This window comes from Branchiostoma floridae, chromosome 2, assembly GCF_000003815.2.
Source record: "Branchiostoma floridae strain S238N-H82 chromosome 2, Bfl_VNyyK, whole genome shotgun sequence".
Taxonomy (NCBI): Eukaryota; Metazoa; Chordata; class Leptocardii; order Amphioxiformes; family Branchiostomatidae; genus Branchiostoma; species Branchiostoma floridae.
The window spans coordinates 10,912,769-10,934,878 of record NC_049980.1 but is presented as its reverse complement, the minus strand read 5'-3'; the positions used below and the strand labels follow the sequence as shown (position 1 = coordinate 10,934,878).

The window sequence follows — 22,110 nt, the reverse complement described above, 5'->3', positions numbered from 1 at the left end:
CCAAATCAAACCTGACCACCAGGACACCACAAACAACTCACGTACCAAATGGCAACACAATGGCACCTTGCGTTCCGGAGATACAGCGCACGCCCCGTGCCCGCACAAAAGGTAACCTAAAATGTCAAGTTCAAGCACCAAGGGCGCCAAAATCAAAATTGAGCATTATTCAGCCACCGCCGACACATGTGCCAAATATCATCGCGCCAGCACCAGCCGTTCAGAAGATATAACTCCGGAAACACCCCTCCCGGACACAAAATTCGACCTGCCGGGTCAAGTTCAAACGCGACAAGGCCCAAAGTCAATCCTAGGCAACAGGCAACAACCCCCCACCCATGCACCAAAAATCGTCGCAATCGCGCGTATCGTTCCGGACACACAGCGCCAAAAGTGCCCCAAAAACACCAAAAATGCCACCTGCAATGTCAAGGTCAAGCGCCAGGAGGCCCAAAATCACACCTGAGTGTTAGGCTACCACCCCCAACCCACGTACCAAAAATCGTCGTGCTCGCACCATCCGTTCACGAGATACAGCGCCCTACATCCCCGGCTACCGAAAAGTTTCCACCAGCATCAAAACCATACCTGCATACATGCAGGTAATAAAGACAAACCTAGTGCATGAATTCACTACAACATGAGACAGAACCTGTATGGAAAATATGTGTTTTATTACAAAATGGTCATGACCTAAAATAATGACTTACAACTGTCATACAGCAATGATGTCACACGACATTTCTGCATTTTTGGTGAACAATGTGACATCATATGATGCAACCTTTTGTTGGTGGTGTCAAGCATACTTAAATTGTATTTTACCTCATCATTGGTGGTATTAAGGGAAAGGGGTGGTTCACTAAATGATCCCAGCAGTTGTGCACTTCTTGTAACCATTTGCGGTTTGTCCCTATAAAGTCTTATTCTTTAACCAATCACATCCATCCAAGCTAACACGGTTTGCTACTTTTATCATCACAGAAATCAAACCAAAGATTTCATCCAAATCATTCCAACTGAAACTTTCACATGTGGGGATTCAACTACATTCATTGAGATATCATACTTGCCAATGTCTACAATACACTTCTTATAACATCTTGCACAATGCACCATAAAAATATGCAGCAAAAGGGCTGGCTCCAAAGTTGCAAAAAAGTGGTTTGTTACTACAATGCCAGGTTCTACAGTACATCATGGGGGCTGCTCTACTCTGGTCTCCCCTGTGTCTTATATAGTAAGAACAAAAAAAAACACCAACTAGCAGTTGTAAAAAAAGAACTATAAGTTCTGGTATTTTCATCTAAAAGTTGAGCTGAGAGTGAATAACAAAGGTACCTGCTATAGCATTTGAATAGAATATAAAACTAAAACACTGCATGCAATAGCACGATTGTAGTACTATCCAGCTCTGAAATGCGACACATATTAATAATTATTAAGACAGATTTTGTCCTAAATGTGGGCTATTTTTTCCAAGCTTCATGCAGAAAGAAAGCTAAAGCAAAGCAGCAGGGCTAGTGTATTATGAAACACAGATTACTCTTCTGGAACCAACACATAACGTTACATGGCATTTCAAAAGACTATCTCCTAGTCCTGATCTTATGTGGAAGATAAAAGAACAGCGGTATTATATGTACATGAATGATTCCTTTCTGCACTTCTCTAGACCATGTAAGTCATAAATATACTGCTTACAGCATTAGCAAATGATGAAATGCAACAATCAATTGACTATGGCTTTCCGGGTACAACAGTAAACACATGTACATGCTTTTTTTTTCACAATCATTGTTCATGTTAATTTGTCTACCATGCTCATTGCTAACATACAAATTAAATTAAACAAAACCACAGCAATGCGACAAGTCCTATTCATGAATCAAGAATCCTGATCATCCAATAACAAAGAATGGTAACATGTTGAATGAATCTTCTGAGTAAAATACATGTTACCTATTTTCTGGATTAGAAATCACAACATTTCAAGAACAGTTCAATCAAAGTTCGGTACCGCTATTCCGAGGCCTACAAATCAAAGACCCTGAAAAATATCACTAATTCTTGCCTACGTGAACAAAAATAGGCAAGACTGCTAGTTTGCTATGCATAAAATTCCACATCATACGGTATTGCACGAATGTCAAGGGGAAATGTGCTTGTCTCATCAGATACTGCTGCTTACTTTGGCTTCATTAGAAAATACAAAACAAGAGTTACCATCAGCCTTCATAGCAGGCTCTCTGGTGCCCTTTACCAACTTTTCTAGTAGAAAAGAAAATGTGTATTATGAGCCAAGAAAAGGCCCCAGAGAGCTTGCTATGTAGGCCAAGTTACCATGAAACGGTCATTTATATGTACTACTACAGAATCTGATATGATAAATGCCACACATGAATGCACCTGGGGGCATCATTTGACAGTGCCTGCTGCTAAAGTCATTGTACTTCAAATAAGTTGTACTTCATTGTACTACTAAAAAGCAAACTCTATAAGCATTCAAGCATTACATGTAGTTCTGCAGAAGAATCACCAGACAGATCTGGAAAAATCTCAATGGATAAAATTTCCTCAAGCTCAAAGTTGGACAGTGTATATTTAGCAACAGTTATGGATACATTCAGTGATTGTACCATTAATTGCTTTTAAACATTCAAAAAGATACTGATTTTGCTCCTTTGTATCTGATGAACTTTTCGTACAACAGAGGCATCTATTAAGTAGCTGTTACTGAACACAAGAGGCGACAAGCAGACAACAGGAAAAACTATGTGCACTTTTCAAGTGCTGTACAAAATATCAAGTTTACAGTGGGTAACCTAAAGGTACAGCCTGCCATAAGTTATCATGCTGTTTACATGTAGCTATCAACGACCACTTCCTTGCCAAAACATCTTTAAAACCCCCTCTAAGAATTGTACTGCTACAGCGCTACTAGAACTGAACAGAACTGAACTGAATAAAAGCACAAGAGTTGTGAATTATTTTTCTTGGAGAAGTAACAGCTTGGTTTAATCAAATAAGAAAGCCTTTGCTCATATGTGTAAAATGTAGACCAGGTTTACTATAAAATGAGAAAGATTGCACAATGCCATAATTGCAATGTTTTTCCACAAGGTGCTACAGTTTTAGTTAAAAAATCACACAGCTAGCCTGCTATAATTTTTCACATGACATAATAATTTAACTTCAGTACAGTTTGCATATTTGTAACAATTTTCAAAGCTAAAAGAAGTCACACGATAAGCAGTGTACATAAAGCATGGTTGTTATCTTTCTTTATGTTTCTTCATAAGTAGGAATTTCCCCAATGTTTATGAGCACCAGAATCCACATCTTTGATACAGAATGTGGTACTGAAAAATGGGTATGGGCAATGTATCACTTCAATTGCATTATTTGGCGAGCTCCCCAAGCTAAAAACGACAGGACAACACTGCAATTATTTTACTGGGGTAGACATGACATACACATTGTAAGAATACAGCAGTCTTTCCAACAACTGTCCCAACTGTTATGTCAGAAAGCAATAATAACAAAGCTTACATACAAAGTTGGAATGAAATAAATTACTTGTATCACAGGGAATCTAACTTTCCTTGTTTCACTTTATCAAAACGAACGCTATTTCACTCAAAATCATTGAGCAAAGTTCTAATGACAATGGAGTATTCACTTCAAAGGGGTATCTCACTTGAGTGTGGTGTGTTGGCGTTCTACACTTGACTTTATGATGGGAATATCATGTAACAAATTAACAAGATACACAAAGTGTAAAAAGATTTTTTACCATTAAATTCATTGCTCTGTCAAATTGCCGCCAACATACTGCAGCTTCATTGCGATACCCCCTTAATGATTCTAAAAACTGGCCTTTAATTCTACTTTTTACTACACTATCTTCATCAATGGTTGTTATATCAAAGTTAGTTTTGTTACAGTACAATTTGGATCAGACAAAATCTGGTAGTCAATTTCCTGTTTATTTCAGACTAAGAAATGTTCTTATCAAAACTTTCCTACACTTTTATTTATCAGTTCACAGTGAGAAGTTGAAACAGCAGAGGACATTTGCAACATCTTTTTTAGCCAATCTAAAGTTTATACACACATTTACAGATCTTAAATACATTTACACAAAAATATGTGACAGCACTAGATATTATTCTCTCCTGATGAAAATACAACTCTGTCCCATGTGGGCATTGGCTGTGGGCTCTTTCAGCAGACAGTTGTGCATAGTGGTTGTGTACAGGATGCCTGGAACATGTGTGCTTGTCCTGGTCATGTCTCAGGCAACTCCATGCTCACATAGAGGTGGTGAACGTACATGTACGATACACCTGGCAAGTACTCTTACAATGGACAGGATGGGCGCACCAATGCCATACCAGCTTCATTGCTTTTTTTTATGCAGTTAGCTTGAAAATGGAAGCAAGACAGCTGCAAGAATTATATGTTACTGTTTTTGCAATGGATCAGAAAAAAAGAGAAGTCCAGATCAGACAGGCCAATGAAAACATCTCTTAAGAAACATGTTGAAGGGTATAGCTCTATGCATGATTGTTAAGGATTTATGAAGTTACTTATTACCAAACAGAAAAGGTTAAACACTCCTTATCACAGACAAAGGGTTTGTGTCACATTAAAAAGGTTATGTGACAATTCATCAAGTACTTTTTGCACAGCAATTAAACTTTGAATGATTGGCACTTAGGGAAGACCTATGCAAGACTGCATTCTTGTAGGGTTTGGAGAAAAGCTCATAATTATCATTAAAACTGATAGACCAATGACTCATTGGTCTATCAGTTTTAGTGATAATGAGTTTGGTGTCTTTTTTTAGTCCTTTGCCAGAAAGGTTCCAAGGTTTAGTTCATCAAAATCCTCAAATGATTTGGAGTCAGGAAGGTTCTTGATCTACATGTAACTTCCTGACCACGACAATGTCTGAAGCATTTTCTGCACAAAGAAGATGAATAGTTAGCCATAATGAGGATAGCATGAGTACTTGAGAGGACTACATGTACATGTATATGCAATGTTAGCAGATGGCACTAAAACAGCAAATGGTCTTTAATGTCCATGAAGACATATTAAAGATTGTTGAAAGAAGACATGGTTGAGTCTCTTGAGTGACACGTCTTCATCACAGCCATGTTCTTCAGTTGAGTTTTGGGTAGTGTGCTGATGAGCCTGGCCTGGTGAGTTTTAGTGAGCTGGACATTACAGGGATTTCCCAGTAGTCCATTGTTAGATGTGATGATGTTTCCACAGAACCATGTAAAGGCAGGCATACAACAGATGATGTTGCGGGACGAGTGGCATGAACACATTGCTTTATCCTTGCTTATGATGGTGCTCCAGACGCAGTACTTATGCTCCAATGTGAAACACCTGCATGATACCAGGGCATGCCATCTAGTACCTGTATATGAAACGTCAGCCTGAGACCAGTAGCACAGGTCACACCACACTGTGAAAGCAGGCTGAAATAGTACGTGCTGCTCTCCAGTCAGTGGATGCAATGAGTCTAAAACTGCATGTTGATGTTTTCCACACTTGTTGCCAAGGCCTCAATGTCATTATGGATGTCCGACAACATTCTGTCCAGTTCCTCCGTCTCCTGCGGAACCGGCGTGGCGTCGCCCCCCGAGGATGGAATTGACACCGAGTCTCTACCGTTCCCATTCCCGTTGCCATTGCCATTGGCACCGTTGGCACTAAAAGTTGATGCCGAGGCATCGCTTATAGTCCGCCTGTAGCGGCGATAACTGTCTGTGAGAATTCCATTGCCATCGACTCCTATAGATTCCAGGAAACTCTCAAAGTACTGACTATCTTTTTCTGGAATAAATGGCCTCATACCTGAAAAACAAAACCAAGGACAAGGAAATATTTATTCCAACATCTGTCACAACTGCTTCACCCTATCCCTGCTGCCCAACCCCATAACTAACACAAATTAAGTGCCAAATAGCTACCTTAAAAGACTGAAGGTTCCTGCTTTTCTGCTAGTGGAGTGGCAGACCACCAATTTCTTCCACTAAAATAACGGTACTGCAGCAGAACTTACGGTTTTGATATCTCACATTCTGGACATGCTGTGGTCATGAATTTTCAGTAGTACATACACCAGCTCTTGGAGCAAAGAGCAAATGGTGTGGTTTTGGGCGCCTTAGTGGCTTTTTTTTTGGAAAAGTTCCAGACTTTGAAAGAGAATAACTCAAGAAGGGGTTGATGGATCACCATGATTTTTGGTATGTAGATAGCTTAAGTGATGTTGGATATAATTAGATGGTTATCATGCAAATCAGAATATAATTTGCATAATTTATGAGGAAATCTTATAAACTGGGTCCTTCCATGATGGGACCATTTGACATATGAATTTCCAGAAAGAGAGAAACATTAATAGATGGAAAATGCATAAATCAACTTGACAAGGCTTGATGTCTGACCTGCCATCAGGAACTTCCTCTCCTCCCTGTACAAGTCCTTCAGGCGGATACAGAACTCCCGAACACTAATACTGGTGCGGTACTGTCTCAACAGGAGCGCAAACTGCTTCAACTCTTCTGTTTTCAACCTTGTCTTCAACTGAGAAAAAGAAAAAAAATATTATCCTTTAACAAAGTCTAGAATATTCTACACTTTAAAATGTTTGCGTAAGACATTTAATTTTGCTTCCTTGATATTCCAGTTGCAACAAAAGTATACCGTAAATATAAATTTTTATTTTTTTATTGTTTGGAACGTATGTCAAAACTATCTTTCGAAACATTCTTTAGCAGTTAGTAAAACATAAACTTTATGACATAGAATATGACTGTACTGTTTATATTATTATTATATAGTCAAATAAAAGGTAAAGGTGGTATGTAACTGCACTTGGGGCACTGGTGCGGCACTGCGGGGTTTTAGTAGATGACTCGATGAATTTCAGAGATAAAGAACAAATTTTCTTACATTTTGTGTACATGTATTTTGTTGTCTTATTAGTCATACTTTTACATATTATGCAGTATCTAAATGATAAAAAATCGGCGAAAATAGCAAAACTGCAGTAAACAAACCCCACAGGGCTGGTGCCCCAAGTGCAGTGAGATACCACAATAACTCAACAGAAGTGTCCACATACAAGAGACATGTAGTCTTGTAGGAGCTCCTGAGCAGACGGGGTGATACTGATGTCACTCTCACTTTTTGCCACACTTTCCTTCCGTGTGTGCTGGGGTGTTGACCGGGCTTCCCTCGTCGGAGAGTGATTATTATTGGACGGTCTTGGTGGCCTGCAACAGTACAGCAAACAGTATAATTATATCATGTTAGGGAGAAATAACAGGTGAGTCAGCTTCACACAGCAGTTCAAAAGGATATTATCAGCCTGTGTCTTCTCTGTCACTGTGCTTTTAGGGATCAGCCAGTGCTTGTAGGTCACAGAGCGATAGCACTGCCATAGGCTAGATTTTCAGGCAAAAAAATGCACTCAATTTGCGGCTACCTGGTGATTAACAAATTTGGACTTGAGCTTTTGACAGTGCGATGCTGGCTGTACCAATGCTAGCTGATTTCATTAATCTGGAATATAGTACGGTAAAGGGCACTATGGTACAATAAAGGACACTAACTTGTGTATAAGCATACTTAGCTCTACCAGGCACTTTCAAAAACTTTGTGCAACTTACGTGGATGCGAAAACCTCTGCTACACTGGGTCTGGCAGGACTGGAAGTGGCTGGGAAGGAAAGCAGACCAGTTTCAATCTTTGAAATGCTGACATTCTCTTATAATATCATACCGGTATTTTAAGACATTCTGTTCTAATGCCTTGATCAATGTAACTACACGTGTATATATACATGAAAGCATATAGAGTGGTGTGTTTACTATTTGAGATGTAGTTCCAATTGTCTACCAATAAATCATGCACCTTTTTACCTGGTATATTGTTGATGGTATTTAAATATTGGGACTTACTACTTCTGAGGGACATGCCATATCTGGGGGTGGACGCCCCCTGTAAAATGGACCGGTCCAGAAATGCCATGGTGGACTCTGTGTAGACCAGCTGGAAAGTCTGACCAATCAGAGAGCAGAGCTCCTCAGATGCTGCCTACAGGACAGGTGCAATAGACAACACAGTATTACACATTCATTTGTACCAAAATAACACACAGAAAACAATACCATTGCTGTAAAGCAACCTTTCTAAACAACTTGACAGCTATTTTTTAACAAGTTGTGTATAACATTGTGTAACACTACATGAGGCAAATGGGAAGCGAAGAAACAAGTCAGAAACATAGCAAGTTTGACCTTGAAAAACACTCCAAAAGTTGTACTTACCCTACTTTCAGCATGTAAAACAACTATGTTACAGACTTCACTATCAGCACCTTCAGAACCTGTAGAGAGGAAAGAGCCACATTTTATTGGTTTTAAGAAATTAATCTTAGACTAATAATCATTTAAACCATCAATTGTTAGCCTGTCTAACACAATCATGCATGATGATAAACATGTTACTACGTAGTACTTCACTGTGCATGCCACCTGGTATTTGTATGTGGTACTGCAGTCTCTAACATTGTGTAGGGCATTCTGGCCAAATGCAAACTAAATGCAGCATCATATATACAAACACTTACAAAACAAAGATTTGAGATACAAGGCTAGCAATACTAAAGCTAGGAAAAAAGAAAAAAATTACGATGCCCCAAATGGCCATGACATTGTCATTTGACTAAGTTCATTTTTACTGTTTTAGTTTTCTTGTCAGTATAGGCCATGTTCATTTGACTATATTGATGACATCCGGCAATTTCCAAAAACATTTCTAACTACAAATGTACTTACACGGAAGGCAACTATTTTTTGTTTTTTTATTTGCACACATTAGTTTTGGGGTTCCTAGAGGATGTCATACATATAATCAAATAAACGTGGCCCGACTGTGTTATTGAAGAATAGAAAAGGCTAGGAACACTGACCTATTTTCAGGGCCAGTAGATTGAGCCCGTCATCGCGTACGTAGCAGACTGCCGCGATGTCGTGTACCGGGACTCGGTGTAACAAGTCCTCCCCGTCTCTACGCAGCAGCTTTACATGGTTGGCAGACAGACTCATGATGGCATCGTGTTCTAGATGTAATGTCCAGGGTAACAAACCCCTTCTCTGCAAAATTGGAGAACAGAAGTATTATTATACAATCATGTACATGCTGTAGTCAGATAAAAATTATCAACTGAATCTATGGATAGATATACAGTCAAACTTGACCACCCAGGGGACCTAGAGAATCTGGTCTTCTTATAAAGAAGAGTGACAAACCACAAGGTAATACAGACTGACAAAGATTTCAAAGCTGTCCTTTTCATTGGCAAGCCTGCATACATGTACATGCAAGTACAAGATACATAATCATGTAATGCACTATGGTGCTATCGACACATTTTCTGTTATCTGTCTAAGTCTAACTTTTCCTAACTTAAAGATTTCTCACTTCAACTTCTAAGATTGCATATTTTATTAAACTTTTAACCAAACACAGAACACAGAAAAATGTTATCCAATCATTAACAAAAAATATCCCCAAATGCTAAGATCCTCACCTTCCCATCATCCACTATTCTCAAGACTTCTGTCCTATTGGTCAGATCCAGACCCTGAGGTACGTTGGGTATTGCTCCTAAGTACTGTGGAAACAACAGCAATCAAAGTAATTAATTATTAAAGATGATGAAAGTTGTGTTTGGTTTGGTTGAAAATCTTCAAAGAAAAATGTATATTCTAGTGACGCTGAAGATAACTAGAGGAGTGACAGATAACACTCAAAATGTCTGGAAGTAAACTCCCTTTTTATCCAGTTTTAGGGATTAAATGTTTTTGAATGGAATCAAAATAACTACTACTAGTGAAATCTATATTTGGTTTGGTCAAAAATCTTGAACAAAAATTAAGTATAATCAATTTATGTGAGCCTAAGAAAAGTTAATAGTGAATTTTGTATCCAGGTTTTCCAAGCATCATGAGGACACCACCATAAAATGAAATTGTTAGTACATGTTTGTGGTATTGTTACAAAAGTTACACCAATCTATCATTTTCTGCAACAATTCCCTAACGACCATTGCACAAATTTTGGTAAGGCACACAAATCACATGTATCTTGTTCTCTTTAACAATTGAGAACAATTACTTTTACCATGATATTCAACAAAAATGACATGAATAATGTAGAGAAAAGTGCCTCACAAAGGCTGCCTGGCTGTTTCTAGTGTTGAAAAAAATATTGTGTGCACGCAACAGAGGGGAATTAGTCTGACAGATGTGGGCACGGGGATCAATAAATTGTTCTCTCTTTGACCCGAGGACACCCAGCACAAAGGCACAACATGGTACATGTTACAGTTATAAATCTTCTGACATTGCTTTTGTACAAACCACACAATCTTTGTATTTCCTTTTTCCATCATATAATGTACAGACATAATATTAGTCTTAGGGTTTCATATCAAGCTCTGTGCAAACATGAGCATAAATTGTTTGGAGCACTGCGGTTAGGTCAAACTCAATATCAAAACCAATGTTCAATGTTTAAATTTTGACTGCTTCTTCTGCAAAATAAATACACTGTAGGTGTAATCATTTTTGGACAAAATTATGATGCCATTTGATAAGTTTCTACGATACCAGAAAATTTGCCTGTCTCCTGTCTGAAACCATAAAACAGTGCATGTGATTGCCCTTAACATTAGACAGATGGCATTCAGTTACAACTACATTGTATTATAAGAGTATAAAGAACTTGCTAAATACCTTTTTAACTGCCAAACCAAACATCCCCAAATGTAACAACATAATAATAAACATTGTAGATTGCACCATACCTTGACTTCTTTTTCAATATAGTCCTCTATGAGTAGTTCTGGGTCGATGAGGTATTCAGGAGGCTCAAGGGCAACCGCGTGAAGAGGACGCCGGTGTCTCACGATGGACGGTTTCTTATCGCTGCCGCGCTCGCTCTTGGAGAACATCTTCCTGATTGGCGACACAAAGCCAGAACTCTGCAAACGAGAACAGTAATTCCCGTAAGACAAATTTGTAGACGTTGATAAGGTTATACCTATCACTCTGAAGTTGGTGTGATCATTTATATTGAAAGGACAATAGAGGAGCTCTGGGGTGAACCATTCATGTTATAGGGGAGATGGCAAAAGATACAGTACATTCACTGAGCAGGCACGGCAGCACTTTCTGTTATATTTTTCCTGATCTTTTTTTTTACCAGATCGATATCCAGATTTTCCTCCATACATTTTTACATTAAAATGTATTTTCCAAATGGCAGTGCAACCATAACAAATATAATTTTCTCATCTGACAATGACACAATTGTGGCATGTGACTGTCTTGTGCAATGACCAGCATGTTTACCCACGAACAGTAGTGGTATGTCCTGGTTTTCAGTCACTTTCCTATGCCCTTGTTCTGAATATTAAGTTGCAAGCGAGCACAAATGTCATAGTCTATTGTTAGCACATTTCTACCATGAAGGTCAGGGTAACATTGATAATGCTGTTGTTATGAAAAAGCTGCATTGAACAGAGACAATTATGCCCAGCACATATGGAAGAAAATATTGCATCGATATAAATATAGCTTATTGCTACACAAAGATTAGAAAGAATGAGAAGTCAAACAAGTAGCCACATAATTATCTTCTTTTTTTTTTAAACCTGCCCAGATGAGCATAACACTTTAAGTTTTACTTTACCCTCTGTTGTTTATAGATTTGATATCTATTTCAAACTTAATCGCCCATCAATTAGCTGAGGTGTACTTTGCAAATAGACACTACTAAGTGGGTCTGTTTACATAATTTTTTTTAAGTAATCTAAGACTCAGTACAGTCCCAAAGTTACAGAATATAGTGTACCTAACTTTTTCTTGAGAGTTTGACGGCCCAAAGAGGAAGTACAATGCCTATGAAGAACAATTTGAGTATGACACAATTCCAAGCAAAATGCATAGCATAATAATACTATTAGCATTGTTTTAATGATGCAGATCTAGAGAATGTTGTCATCATCATGTTGTAATTGTATGTAAATAAGAATGTTTACATATACACGAAGCATCCAATTGCACGAGGCTTCTAAGTTCTATATACACACATACCAACAGACCTAAAGGTTGGGCACCTATACTGCTCTAATAAATGTGTGATGGAAGAAACAGCAGGTTTTAGTCCAAAGTAAGTCTGTATGCCAACATTGCTTAAGGCAGCAGAGGTCATGTCAACTCCAATAGTTACTTAAGCATATAAACCTAACCAGCATATGTTGGGACCCAGGCCAAGTCCAAAGTCTTACATGTGTTCTGTGGGTCCTTTATTATGAATCCTGGCATCATGTTTTCAGTTTTTGTAGAACAGATGTCAATGGTACCAGTGTTGTCTTTTGGGTGGTCCATGAAAACCTCATTCCTATATTTACACCTCTTACGAGGAACATGATATCATTCTCAGTCACTGTTTACCAATACAAGTACATGTAAACATAGTGCCTGCTGACTTTTCACCCATTTGTACATCGGTCCTGCGTTTGAGGGGAGCCTCGAACAACCGAAGATCTCTACTCTACTCTACTCATTACCCACTATACGTGTTGATAAAAATAGTAGACTAACTTAGTAAGTGTGAACCACTATTTATGTACGAGAATATTGGTTGACTTGAAGGGCTAGCAGCCCCTCCCTGTAAACAAATCCTGCTCAGAGGCACAGCAAGAACATTTTAATTTGCTGTCCCACAATGTGACATGCCAACAAGTCAAGATAGACCTTTAACGTCAATGCAAAGAAATACTAGTATGCTGTACATACCTTTGATACCAGAGATGTGAAATTAGTGCACCTTCTTCCAGACAAAGAAAACCTTATAATCCAATTAACCTTCACTTTAAGGCTTCATGTTTATCCATTGCTGTAAGAGCCAATATCCTGGCATCCTCAATCATGCATATCTCTGGTACAGCTCAGAGGAGGAATTAGAAAAATGGAATATCTTGGGGCTATTTGGAAATACAAGGCATTTCTTTTATCATTATTACCTCCACAAAAAATGGAGATATTGTTTGGGGTAGATCTGTATGTGTGTCACTGTGTGTTTCTGGATATCTATGGTCTGCATAACTTAAGAAAGCCTGGATGGATTAACAAAGGTCAAGGTCAATTTCGATCCCCCTAGGGGCTTTTGTAGGTGCTGCAGCAGAACTTCTGGGTTTTCCTATATTTTGTCCTGGACATGCTATGGATTTGATTTTCGGTAGCAGACAGTTTTTGAGTTGTTGAATTTGACGTCAGGAAGAAGTGATACTTTTGGAAAGTTGGAGTGTGTTTCAAAATGCCCATGACAGTGGTACAGGAAATCTTCATGATCATAGCTCTCTCTGTAGTGATCTCTGTGTGGTTCATCCAGGTCACTTGGTCCAGATGTTCTGAGTTATTCCATTACTTCACATCTTGCCAGGCAGGTCTTGCAAACTAACCTCTTACTGCTAGGGATTGGGAATAAAATTAGCAGTTATTGCAGATTGCCTGAAACTTTCAATGCTGTACCTTGTGGTAGGGGGGGACATTAGTACAAACTTTTTGAAATACGCATCCTAAAATATGGAGATGATCTATATAAACACAGAAATCACAAAAATTAGGCAATTGTAAAACTCTAACCCCCCTGTACATACCCCCTGAAGTTTGGATACCCCCCTCGCCATGTACTTGTGTGACGTTGCTAAGGTCTGCAAGCACTGACTGCATTGCTTCAGTTCTTTTTGCACATTTTGTGTAATTGAATGATACATTACACTCCAAGATACCTTCCTATCAGGTTTGGCTTAATATTCTTGGTTGTCATGGTAACAAGGCAGCAAGTATTGGGGCGAATTTCCATTATTTGGCCAAAAACAGGGAAATCACGGTAGGGCAGTAATTCGACAAGTGCTGAGAATAACAAAGAGTACCCAAATCAACTACAGAGTATCTTTAGCTTCACAAGAATAGTGGTAAAATTTTCAGAAACTCGATGCCAAGGAATTGGGCAACTTCAAAAAGAAACATTGTTTCAAGGTTACAAAAACACAGTTTTTTTTGCCAAGCTTAAAACCAGTGTTTTTGTATATGTGTCGAGAAGTATGGACAGAAAAGCAACAGTTGACTGTTCTCTCTACTACTAAGCTCTCTTGTACATGTACATACTATATCCAAGGCTCGTAATACTTTTTCTGCATACCTGCACTGTTGCAGGTAACATTGAAAATAGCCTGCACCAGACAAATTTTACCTGTACCACTCTGAATTTTTGAAGTATAGTTCATACTAAAGTTGTTCAGGAACCATTGCTATTTTTTCTTTTCTACAGAATATTGGTAACATTCAATGCAGCTAATAACAATCCACGTACACCTACATCATATAACGTTTATGTATAAAAACCTAGTATTTGGGACCTGCATGTTAGGTGCAGGTAGACATAAAAGATACCTGCACAGCTCCAATTTTACCTGCACTAACCTGTATATACTCATGACATAGACCAGTGCAGGTTAGGTGCAGGTAGACACCAGAAATACCTGCACAGCTCCAATTTTACCTGCACTAACCTGTATATACCCATTACATGGACCAGTGCAGGTTAGGCGCAGGTAGACACCAGAAATACCTTCACAGCTCCAATTTTACCTGCACTATCCTGTATATACCCAGTACATGGACCAGTGCAGGTTAGGTGCAGGTAGACACCAGAAATACCTGCACAGCTCCAATTTTACTTGCACTAACCTGTACCCAGTACATGGACCAGTGCAGGTTAGGTGCAGGTAGACCAGAAATACCTGCACAGCCCCAATTTTACCTGCACTAACCTGTATATACTCAGTACATGGACCAGTACAGTGCAGGTTAGGTGCAGGTAGACACCAGAAATACCTGCACAGCCCCAATTTTACCTGCACTAACCTGTATATACCCAGTACATGGACCAGTGCAGGTTAGGTGCAGGTAGACACCAGAAATACCTGCACAGCTCCAATTTTACCTGCACTACCCTGCATAAGAAGGTAGTATTTAGAGCCCTGATATCTGTCATTGTAAGCAAGATGCCTATGATACTGAATTTCAACAATGTTTCATTGGTACACTGAGTCTATTTACAACAGAATCAAAAGAACCAATGTCAATGGCGTGTAACATTGTTCAATTTTAGGTTGACCGCAGATGGAGTTTTCGTGGTTATCGGTAGTGACAGGGCTAGCTGTGTTCTTGAGTTGGGCCAGCTTTACACTTACAATATATCAACTTCTGCTGTTGATGTGAAAGATCGATGTTGGGTTTTCAGGGTTTGTAGTAGGATTTGTCTCTCTTCCAATCAACAGCAATGTTTGCAATCTCTTTCCCATTGAGTCCTTTCTTCTTATTTAGCTCCTCTTCATTTCTCTTCCAAGCTATCAGAATCTCTGGTATCCTGCATCCTTTCCTGCCTTCTCTACTGTACTGTCTAAACGATCCAGGTTCCCTTCTCTTTTTCAGTACCACTTCGGATTGGTAATTGTGGTTACCACTTGGACAATGGCACTACAGACTTCTTATTTCCTTGTCTGTTGGAACATCTCCTTAGAGATAAACCCAAAGGCTGCAGCAACAGTGCTCGAAATACCCACTTGCACACTTGAAAATGCATTTTGGTTGGCGCAACGTAACGTAAGTCGTAATTTTAAATCCAGGTAGCGCAGTGGGCAACCTGAAATTTTTCAGTTGGAACACAACTTTCCCCCACCTACATGCATACGTATTTATTTCTTGATAGGATAAAACATAAGTTACATGTAACTACAGGGGTGCCTAATAGGGGTGAGTAAACGGTACAGAAAATTCAGGTTCATGCAAGTGTGGTTCAGGTCCAGAGGTCCGGACCTGAACCTGGACCTGATTCAGCATGTGAAAACTTGTGATATTCCATTTCGCTACAAAGAAATCTGTTTTGCAGAGTATTTGAGTACCACTGGCGTTTAAAAATCCTACAAGGCTAACTGCCTCTGTGCGATTGAGTGTAAAAATTGGTAGAAATGAATACAGACTATACTATGATATACCTGTAGCCCGTTTTGTCCTATTTTGAGTTTGGATCAGTCCATTTTTGCCACGGGGGTGATTTGGAATAGTCCATATTTGCATGGGAAATACATTTGGAGGTTCAGATATCCACAATGATCTCTCCTGAAGTCAAATATTCTGCCAAGGATGCCAAAGTACAATTTCTAAGGCATTAAGCATGTTTGGTAGTATAGCGTTATACTAGTTAAGTACATTGTCAACTTAAAAACTTCAGGGGGTATGTACAGGGGGGTTAGCAATAAAATATTTTCAAAATTTTTACATTTTCATATTCAGATGGACCGTCTCCATATTTCTAGGGGCGTATTTTATCAAAAACTGCATTTTTGCAAAATAGTGTCCCCCCCTACTTGTGGTGACCTCAATAGGAGATTGTCCCTAAAAGTATGGGTTGGCATAAAGGAGTATTGTAATATAGTATACAGCCAGGGTATCCACATATAACAAATTACCAAGAATCTGTATACATTTCAACAACAATATCAAAGTACATCATGTACTTGATGTTAGATAAAAACTTTTTTATCCAACACAATGAAACTGCAACAGCCATCCAAACATGTGTTTCTGACAGTATACTATAAATCAACTTATCATTCAATTTTTTTTCAAGTTCACTGTTGAAACAATTTTGAATGAATTGGAAACACACACTGACATGAAAAACCACTGTAACAGTGAGTGTAAGGATTTAAAAATTTATGGTAGTATAAACCATATGAATGAAACAGAATGATATTGGTTAAGGAAATGTATAAATTAGGTATTCCAACGCTACCGCGAAAACCCTCTGCCGTACGGCGATCCGTAAATTTGCTACCATCTTCCCACACCCGCGGTACAAAAACTATCCGGTTCTAGAGGCAAATTTACCCATCAAAATAAAGGATATAAGTTTCTCTTTCCTGTGATGTGTTTATTTTGCTTGTAAATTGTTTAAAACGCCAGAAATTCGCCGGTGAAAACGGCGCGCCGTAAGCGGGGAGGCCTGGGTTTCAGATCGTGGTTTCAAAACTTCCGGATGCAGCCGCCGTGACCCCTGACTTTACCGCGCTTGCGCTTCGCCGTCTTAGACCGCAGCAGAATGAAAGTTGTACCATTTGAAAGAGCACATTTCAAGCTTTAAAATGATGCCTGGAACATGAGGAAAAATTAATTTTTCGGGGGACAAAAGTCAATTTGAAAGGAATCGTCGATCTTTAATGATAAAAATCACCGAACGAACTTTATTTTTTCTTCTTGTTCCTGGTGCCAAACTGACGACAAAAAACAGGGCTACGTTTTGATGTAATCAGCATGTTTACAGCATGCACACCAGCGAAGCGGCGAGCTGTTTTCCCCGACGATCGCCCCGATTTGGCCGGCCGGCGGGGCCGCGCGATCCTAACGCGCCAAATTTTGGGCCCCGCGCCCCTCAGAAACGGAGGATGTGTGACTGAAGCGGCACAAATAGAACATTTTTCGACGCTATGGATGAAGAATTTCAAGGTAAAATACTTGATACAACTTGTAGTGTTTGGGGGAGGGGGGCATGTTGAAGAAAATGTGCTTTTGAACAATTTTTTCTCAAGTCAATCCCAGCAATATAATTTCTATGCAGTGTTTCTTTAACCATGTTTTAGTCATGAAACTTACATGTAATGTAAAATGTTTCTTAGTAATTATTTCTTATTAATTATTCTTAGTTTATTGCTTTCTTTAGTATATTTTACATATGGATAATTTTTTTCACTTTTGTTGAACTTGAGGCACCGTGGCCCGGTTAGGGGTCAGCCGGGGAACCTATGCCCAATTTTTTTTAGAAAATATCAATTGTATATTTTCAATGTCATCGTTACTGTTCGTGTGAATCATTTCTTGCCTCGTTCCAAGTCTAAAATACCATTGTGTATTTTTTCACTTGTTGAACTTGAGGCACCGCGGGCCCCCGGTTAGGGGTCAGCCGGGGAACCTATGCCCAAATTTTTCAAAACACGAATGGCATTTTCATTGTCAACGTGAAAAAATTGTGCAACCAGATTGTGTATTCTTTGTCAGATTTTGCCAAGTGATTTTTTGCTCGACTTTTCTGGTGTAGCAAAAATCATAAATCTGTACTTACCTGCAATATTATATTCTTGTCTCTACTATCAGCCAGGTTCCTACTGACCGGGCGAGGTTGACGCAGTTGGTACTGAGGTTCAGTCGCAGAAGATGGCTCAGAAACAGTGACACTTACCTCCTTCCATCTTGTTGCAGGTATTTATCTACTTAATGATAATAAGTTAATCTATTCCTTACCCCAACTTGCCTGTCTTTCTTTATTGAATTCTTTATTTCATTATTGGATCATTCTGATCCTTTCGTCACAAGAAAGAAAGAAGTCATAAGTCATAAGAAAGATGATGATGTAGATGAACATCAGACGTGGTACTGGAGTAGGTCGTCATCCCCTCAGATGTAAGAACATTATCACCATGGTAGACATGTTAATCATAAAACTCAAATACTTTTGTTTTCCAGGTGGAATGTAGATTGTACCAACTCCCAGATGTAGCTGATATAAGACCGGAGAGCGGAGCGGAGATATTGAATGGTAGAGGTCAAACATAATGTTGACAAGTTGTGCAGCCAGTTCCATTATCAGCATTAAGTTTGTTTAAAGAATACTGTTGCTACCACAGAGAATGATAAGTAAGCTGTGAAAAGTTGTTTACCTTGAATTATTATATACTAGTATAGTATTGATTAAATAAGGAGAAGTACATGTACCTGCAAGTACATCAAAGAAATCTGTATCGATTGTATGTATCCTGAAGACAGCCTTTGACCTTGAAAAATGTTGAACTTATCCTAATAAATTTAGTGTTTTCACAATGTCTACATATTGATATTTTATCTCTTATTAGTACTAACATCTGTCTTCTATATTTTATTATACAATTACAAGTGTAAAGTTGTACTGTTGATGCTGTGTAACATCATGACTTAACATGAAAATAATGCGACATATTCACACACTTACCTTTCACCTTGACCAAGTTGACCTTGTTATAAGGCAATTAATATTGCTGATATTCTATGGATGTGACATTGTTGGTATATTTGTTGTGTACATTGCAAAAGTATATGAAGCATGATATTTAATCTTCTGCAATGCGACTCAACTGGTGCAAAAAACACCATTGACCGTAACCCAAAATGTGAACTTTTAAACCCAAATTTACTTATTTTTTAAAGAATTACAGGTAAGATGACAATTATTGTGTGAAAGGACACCAGTGGGTGCTGTTATGTGTAAAATATTGAAGGAGAGGGTTGTTCCTGTCAAGAGATACAAGTGTGTGATCTTTGGAGGATTTTTCCTTCTCCAGGGGTCAAAGGTCACGGTGCCACCTGTGTAATTTGTTGTGAAATGCATACTTCGACCCTGTGTAAAAACATAATAAAATGACATGAATGTTCAGAACTCTGTGGAGTGATTCTATGTAGTACATATTACAGGGAAATAAGATAAAACAAGCTTTGCAGCCTTTACTTACCTTTTCATCAACCCTCAAAAAAGGTATTTTGTTAATTTTCATAGTTTATCGCGCAGCCGGCCATATCTGAGGGTAGGTTTTGGCAACTTTGTGGAGCCATATCTCAGCAACCCTTCAAGATATTTGCTTCATTTAAAAAGCATTTTACTCCTCTTGGTTAGCTCTTTCAGAAACAGTAAAAACAGTCATTGTATTGTGTTTTTGAAATTTTGGTTGGAATACCTATATAAATGTCCCAATCAATTAGGAAGTATGGCACTAACCCCAGGAAACTGGTAGTCAAAGCTGTCCAATTGCTTGGCCAAACAGTATAACTAATTACTTCTGGCCAAGTTCCAAGTCAAATAAATAAAGTCTTGGAGAATACAAACTGTACACAGTGGCTTTTCATTTTATTCATTCTTAGAACCTATTGAATGCAATAGATGAGATTTAGATAAAAATGGTGATGTAAAATTTAAATACTGCATTTGTGGTAACTACTTGTGGCCTATGTTGGTTATCTGTAGAACAGATACCTCAGCTTAGCTATATATATAGTTTCTATCATTAAAATATTTGCTTTGGATACATCTCAGATTCCTGTCCCTCAATTTAAAGTGGGTTAACCATGATGAATGGAAACATCTGCAGTGGGTGCAGAAGAAAGGTATGTATGTGCTCAGTAGGAGGCACTGCTACACAGCATGCCAAGTGCCCCAGGCAAAATTTAAAATGTCATAGTCATACCCACACCTAAAACTTCTTTTGCCTATTCAATACTATTCAGGACTAGAAATTAAGGACCAAACAAAAACATTCTCCTTATCAGCGACAGTAGATGATTTCTGTAACTTGTCAATGTTTTCCTCACACAATTGTTACAAAAAACTCCTTTAAGTTGAAACTATTATATAATCATGCATTACAAAGTACATGAATAAAAATCTGCTTGTGGAATAAGATGGTTTCCTACTACTACTAGCACATGGGGAAAAATTTTTCTTAACAATATTTTACAGGGAGGCAGTTGAGTTCAAATCAAGTGAACAGAAGTATGCAGGCTGATCTGTTGGGGATAAAATAGATTTGCTATAAACTTATAGTTATAATAAAGCAATACGTTAAAAATGGATCATGTAATAGCAGTTGTATGTTCACTTATCAGTAAACACAAGTCTAAGAATAAAGAACAACAGAACACAAATTAATTTTAGTCATGGTTGCCATTGCAAATTATAAATCATATTGTGCTATTTTGTTAATTTGAAACAGCCAATTGGCTATTCAGGCATGACCTAACTACGCCCAGTTTCTCATAAATGTTGGACACAGTGCCTGTCACAGTTAAGGTATTTCATTATTTATTACGTGAATGCTAACAGGACTTTGCCTCTTTTTGAAGGAGTCTAATGGACCATCAATTCACGTCCCCACCCAAGTCAAGGAAACAATGATCCATTGTAAGGTACATCATGCTGTGCTATGTCCTTAGATTGACATATAGCACACACATGCAACACAGCACAATTATCAACCTCTATTATAAACTCAGTGAAAGCAGCCCTGTGATGAAAATATCCACACGTTGCGTTTCCACAAAAAAATAATAATGATGATGTTCTGTGCAGTAAGGATGCCCAAACATTACAGAGAAAAAGGTCATCTATTTATTTTTAAAGAGATTGGAAACCGACATAGCCTTGAAAAGGATGGATAATTATAGTTAGGTGATCCGTCATCAACCAATATTTTCCAAGAAGTGCAGGGAGGTATGTGCTGTTGCACTTATAGTTTTATCTCACAATAGTTGACCCCCCACCCCCTCCGAAAAAGTAACGGTCCAAAACTCACTAGGCAACAAACAAGTCATTATCAGATGTGAATTTTTCCTCAAGAAACCCGGGCTAAGAACTGCAGGAAAGCGTCACGAAAGACGTTCTACAAGGTTTTATTTGGTTGTCATCAAATTATGACTAGTTGTGGACAACGCAGATGACGCAAACGTCGGAACTACGGCAACACGCAGCCAGGAAAAACGGACCACACCCAAAAACTAAGCGGTGACAGTTGCGGACTACGTACCTTCTTTTTCCTGCCATCATCCTCCATTTCAGTTATCTCCACAGCGGTGGACATCAATCAATGCTCGATGCCTAACCACAGAGGTTGAACGCCCGCGTCACGCAAACCGATTCCGTCTTCAAGTATGCGGGCGACTTGGAAACAGAAAAATTCGTCGTAACTTCGTTCAAGACAGCCGCCATGTTGGGCGTGGCACCCAGCGTGCTTTGTTATGGAACTCCACACTTACACCAAATAGGGGTGCTAAAAATAATGTCGTTTCAAAGTTGCATTTCTAAATGAATCATTTCTCAAAAGAGATGCTAAACGATTTATTTATTACCATATATTTAGATTCAAGAAGG

At 38.7% G+C, this 22,110-nt stretch overlaps 1 protein-coding gene across 1 annotated transcript; it reads right to left on the bottom strand.

The window, feature by feature from the left end:
- Window positions 1-5,173: 5,173 nt before the first annotated feature.
- LOC118404792 (cerebral cavernous malformations protein 2 homolog) lies at window positions 5,174-21,987 on the bottom strand. The gene is made up of 10 exons (XM_035804141.1): window positions 21,767-21,987; window positions 10,898-11,074; window positions 9,620-9,703; window positions 8,999-9,182; window positions 8,355-8,413; window positions 7,986-8,121; window positions 7,695-7,743; window positions 7,148-7,298; window positions 6,468-6,606; window positions 5,174-5,874 (listed from the first exon to the last, which is right to left on the bottom strand). The coding sequence occupies exons 1-10, from the start codon at window positions 21,818-21,820 to the stop codon at window positions 5,540-5,542; spliced, it is 1,368 nt and encodes a 455-aa protein (XP_035660034.1). The 5' UTR covers window positions 21,821-21,987; the 3' UTR covers window positions 5,174-5,539.
- Between the last annotated feature and the right edge of the window lie 123 nt (window positions 21,988-22,110).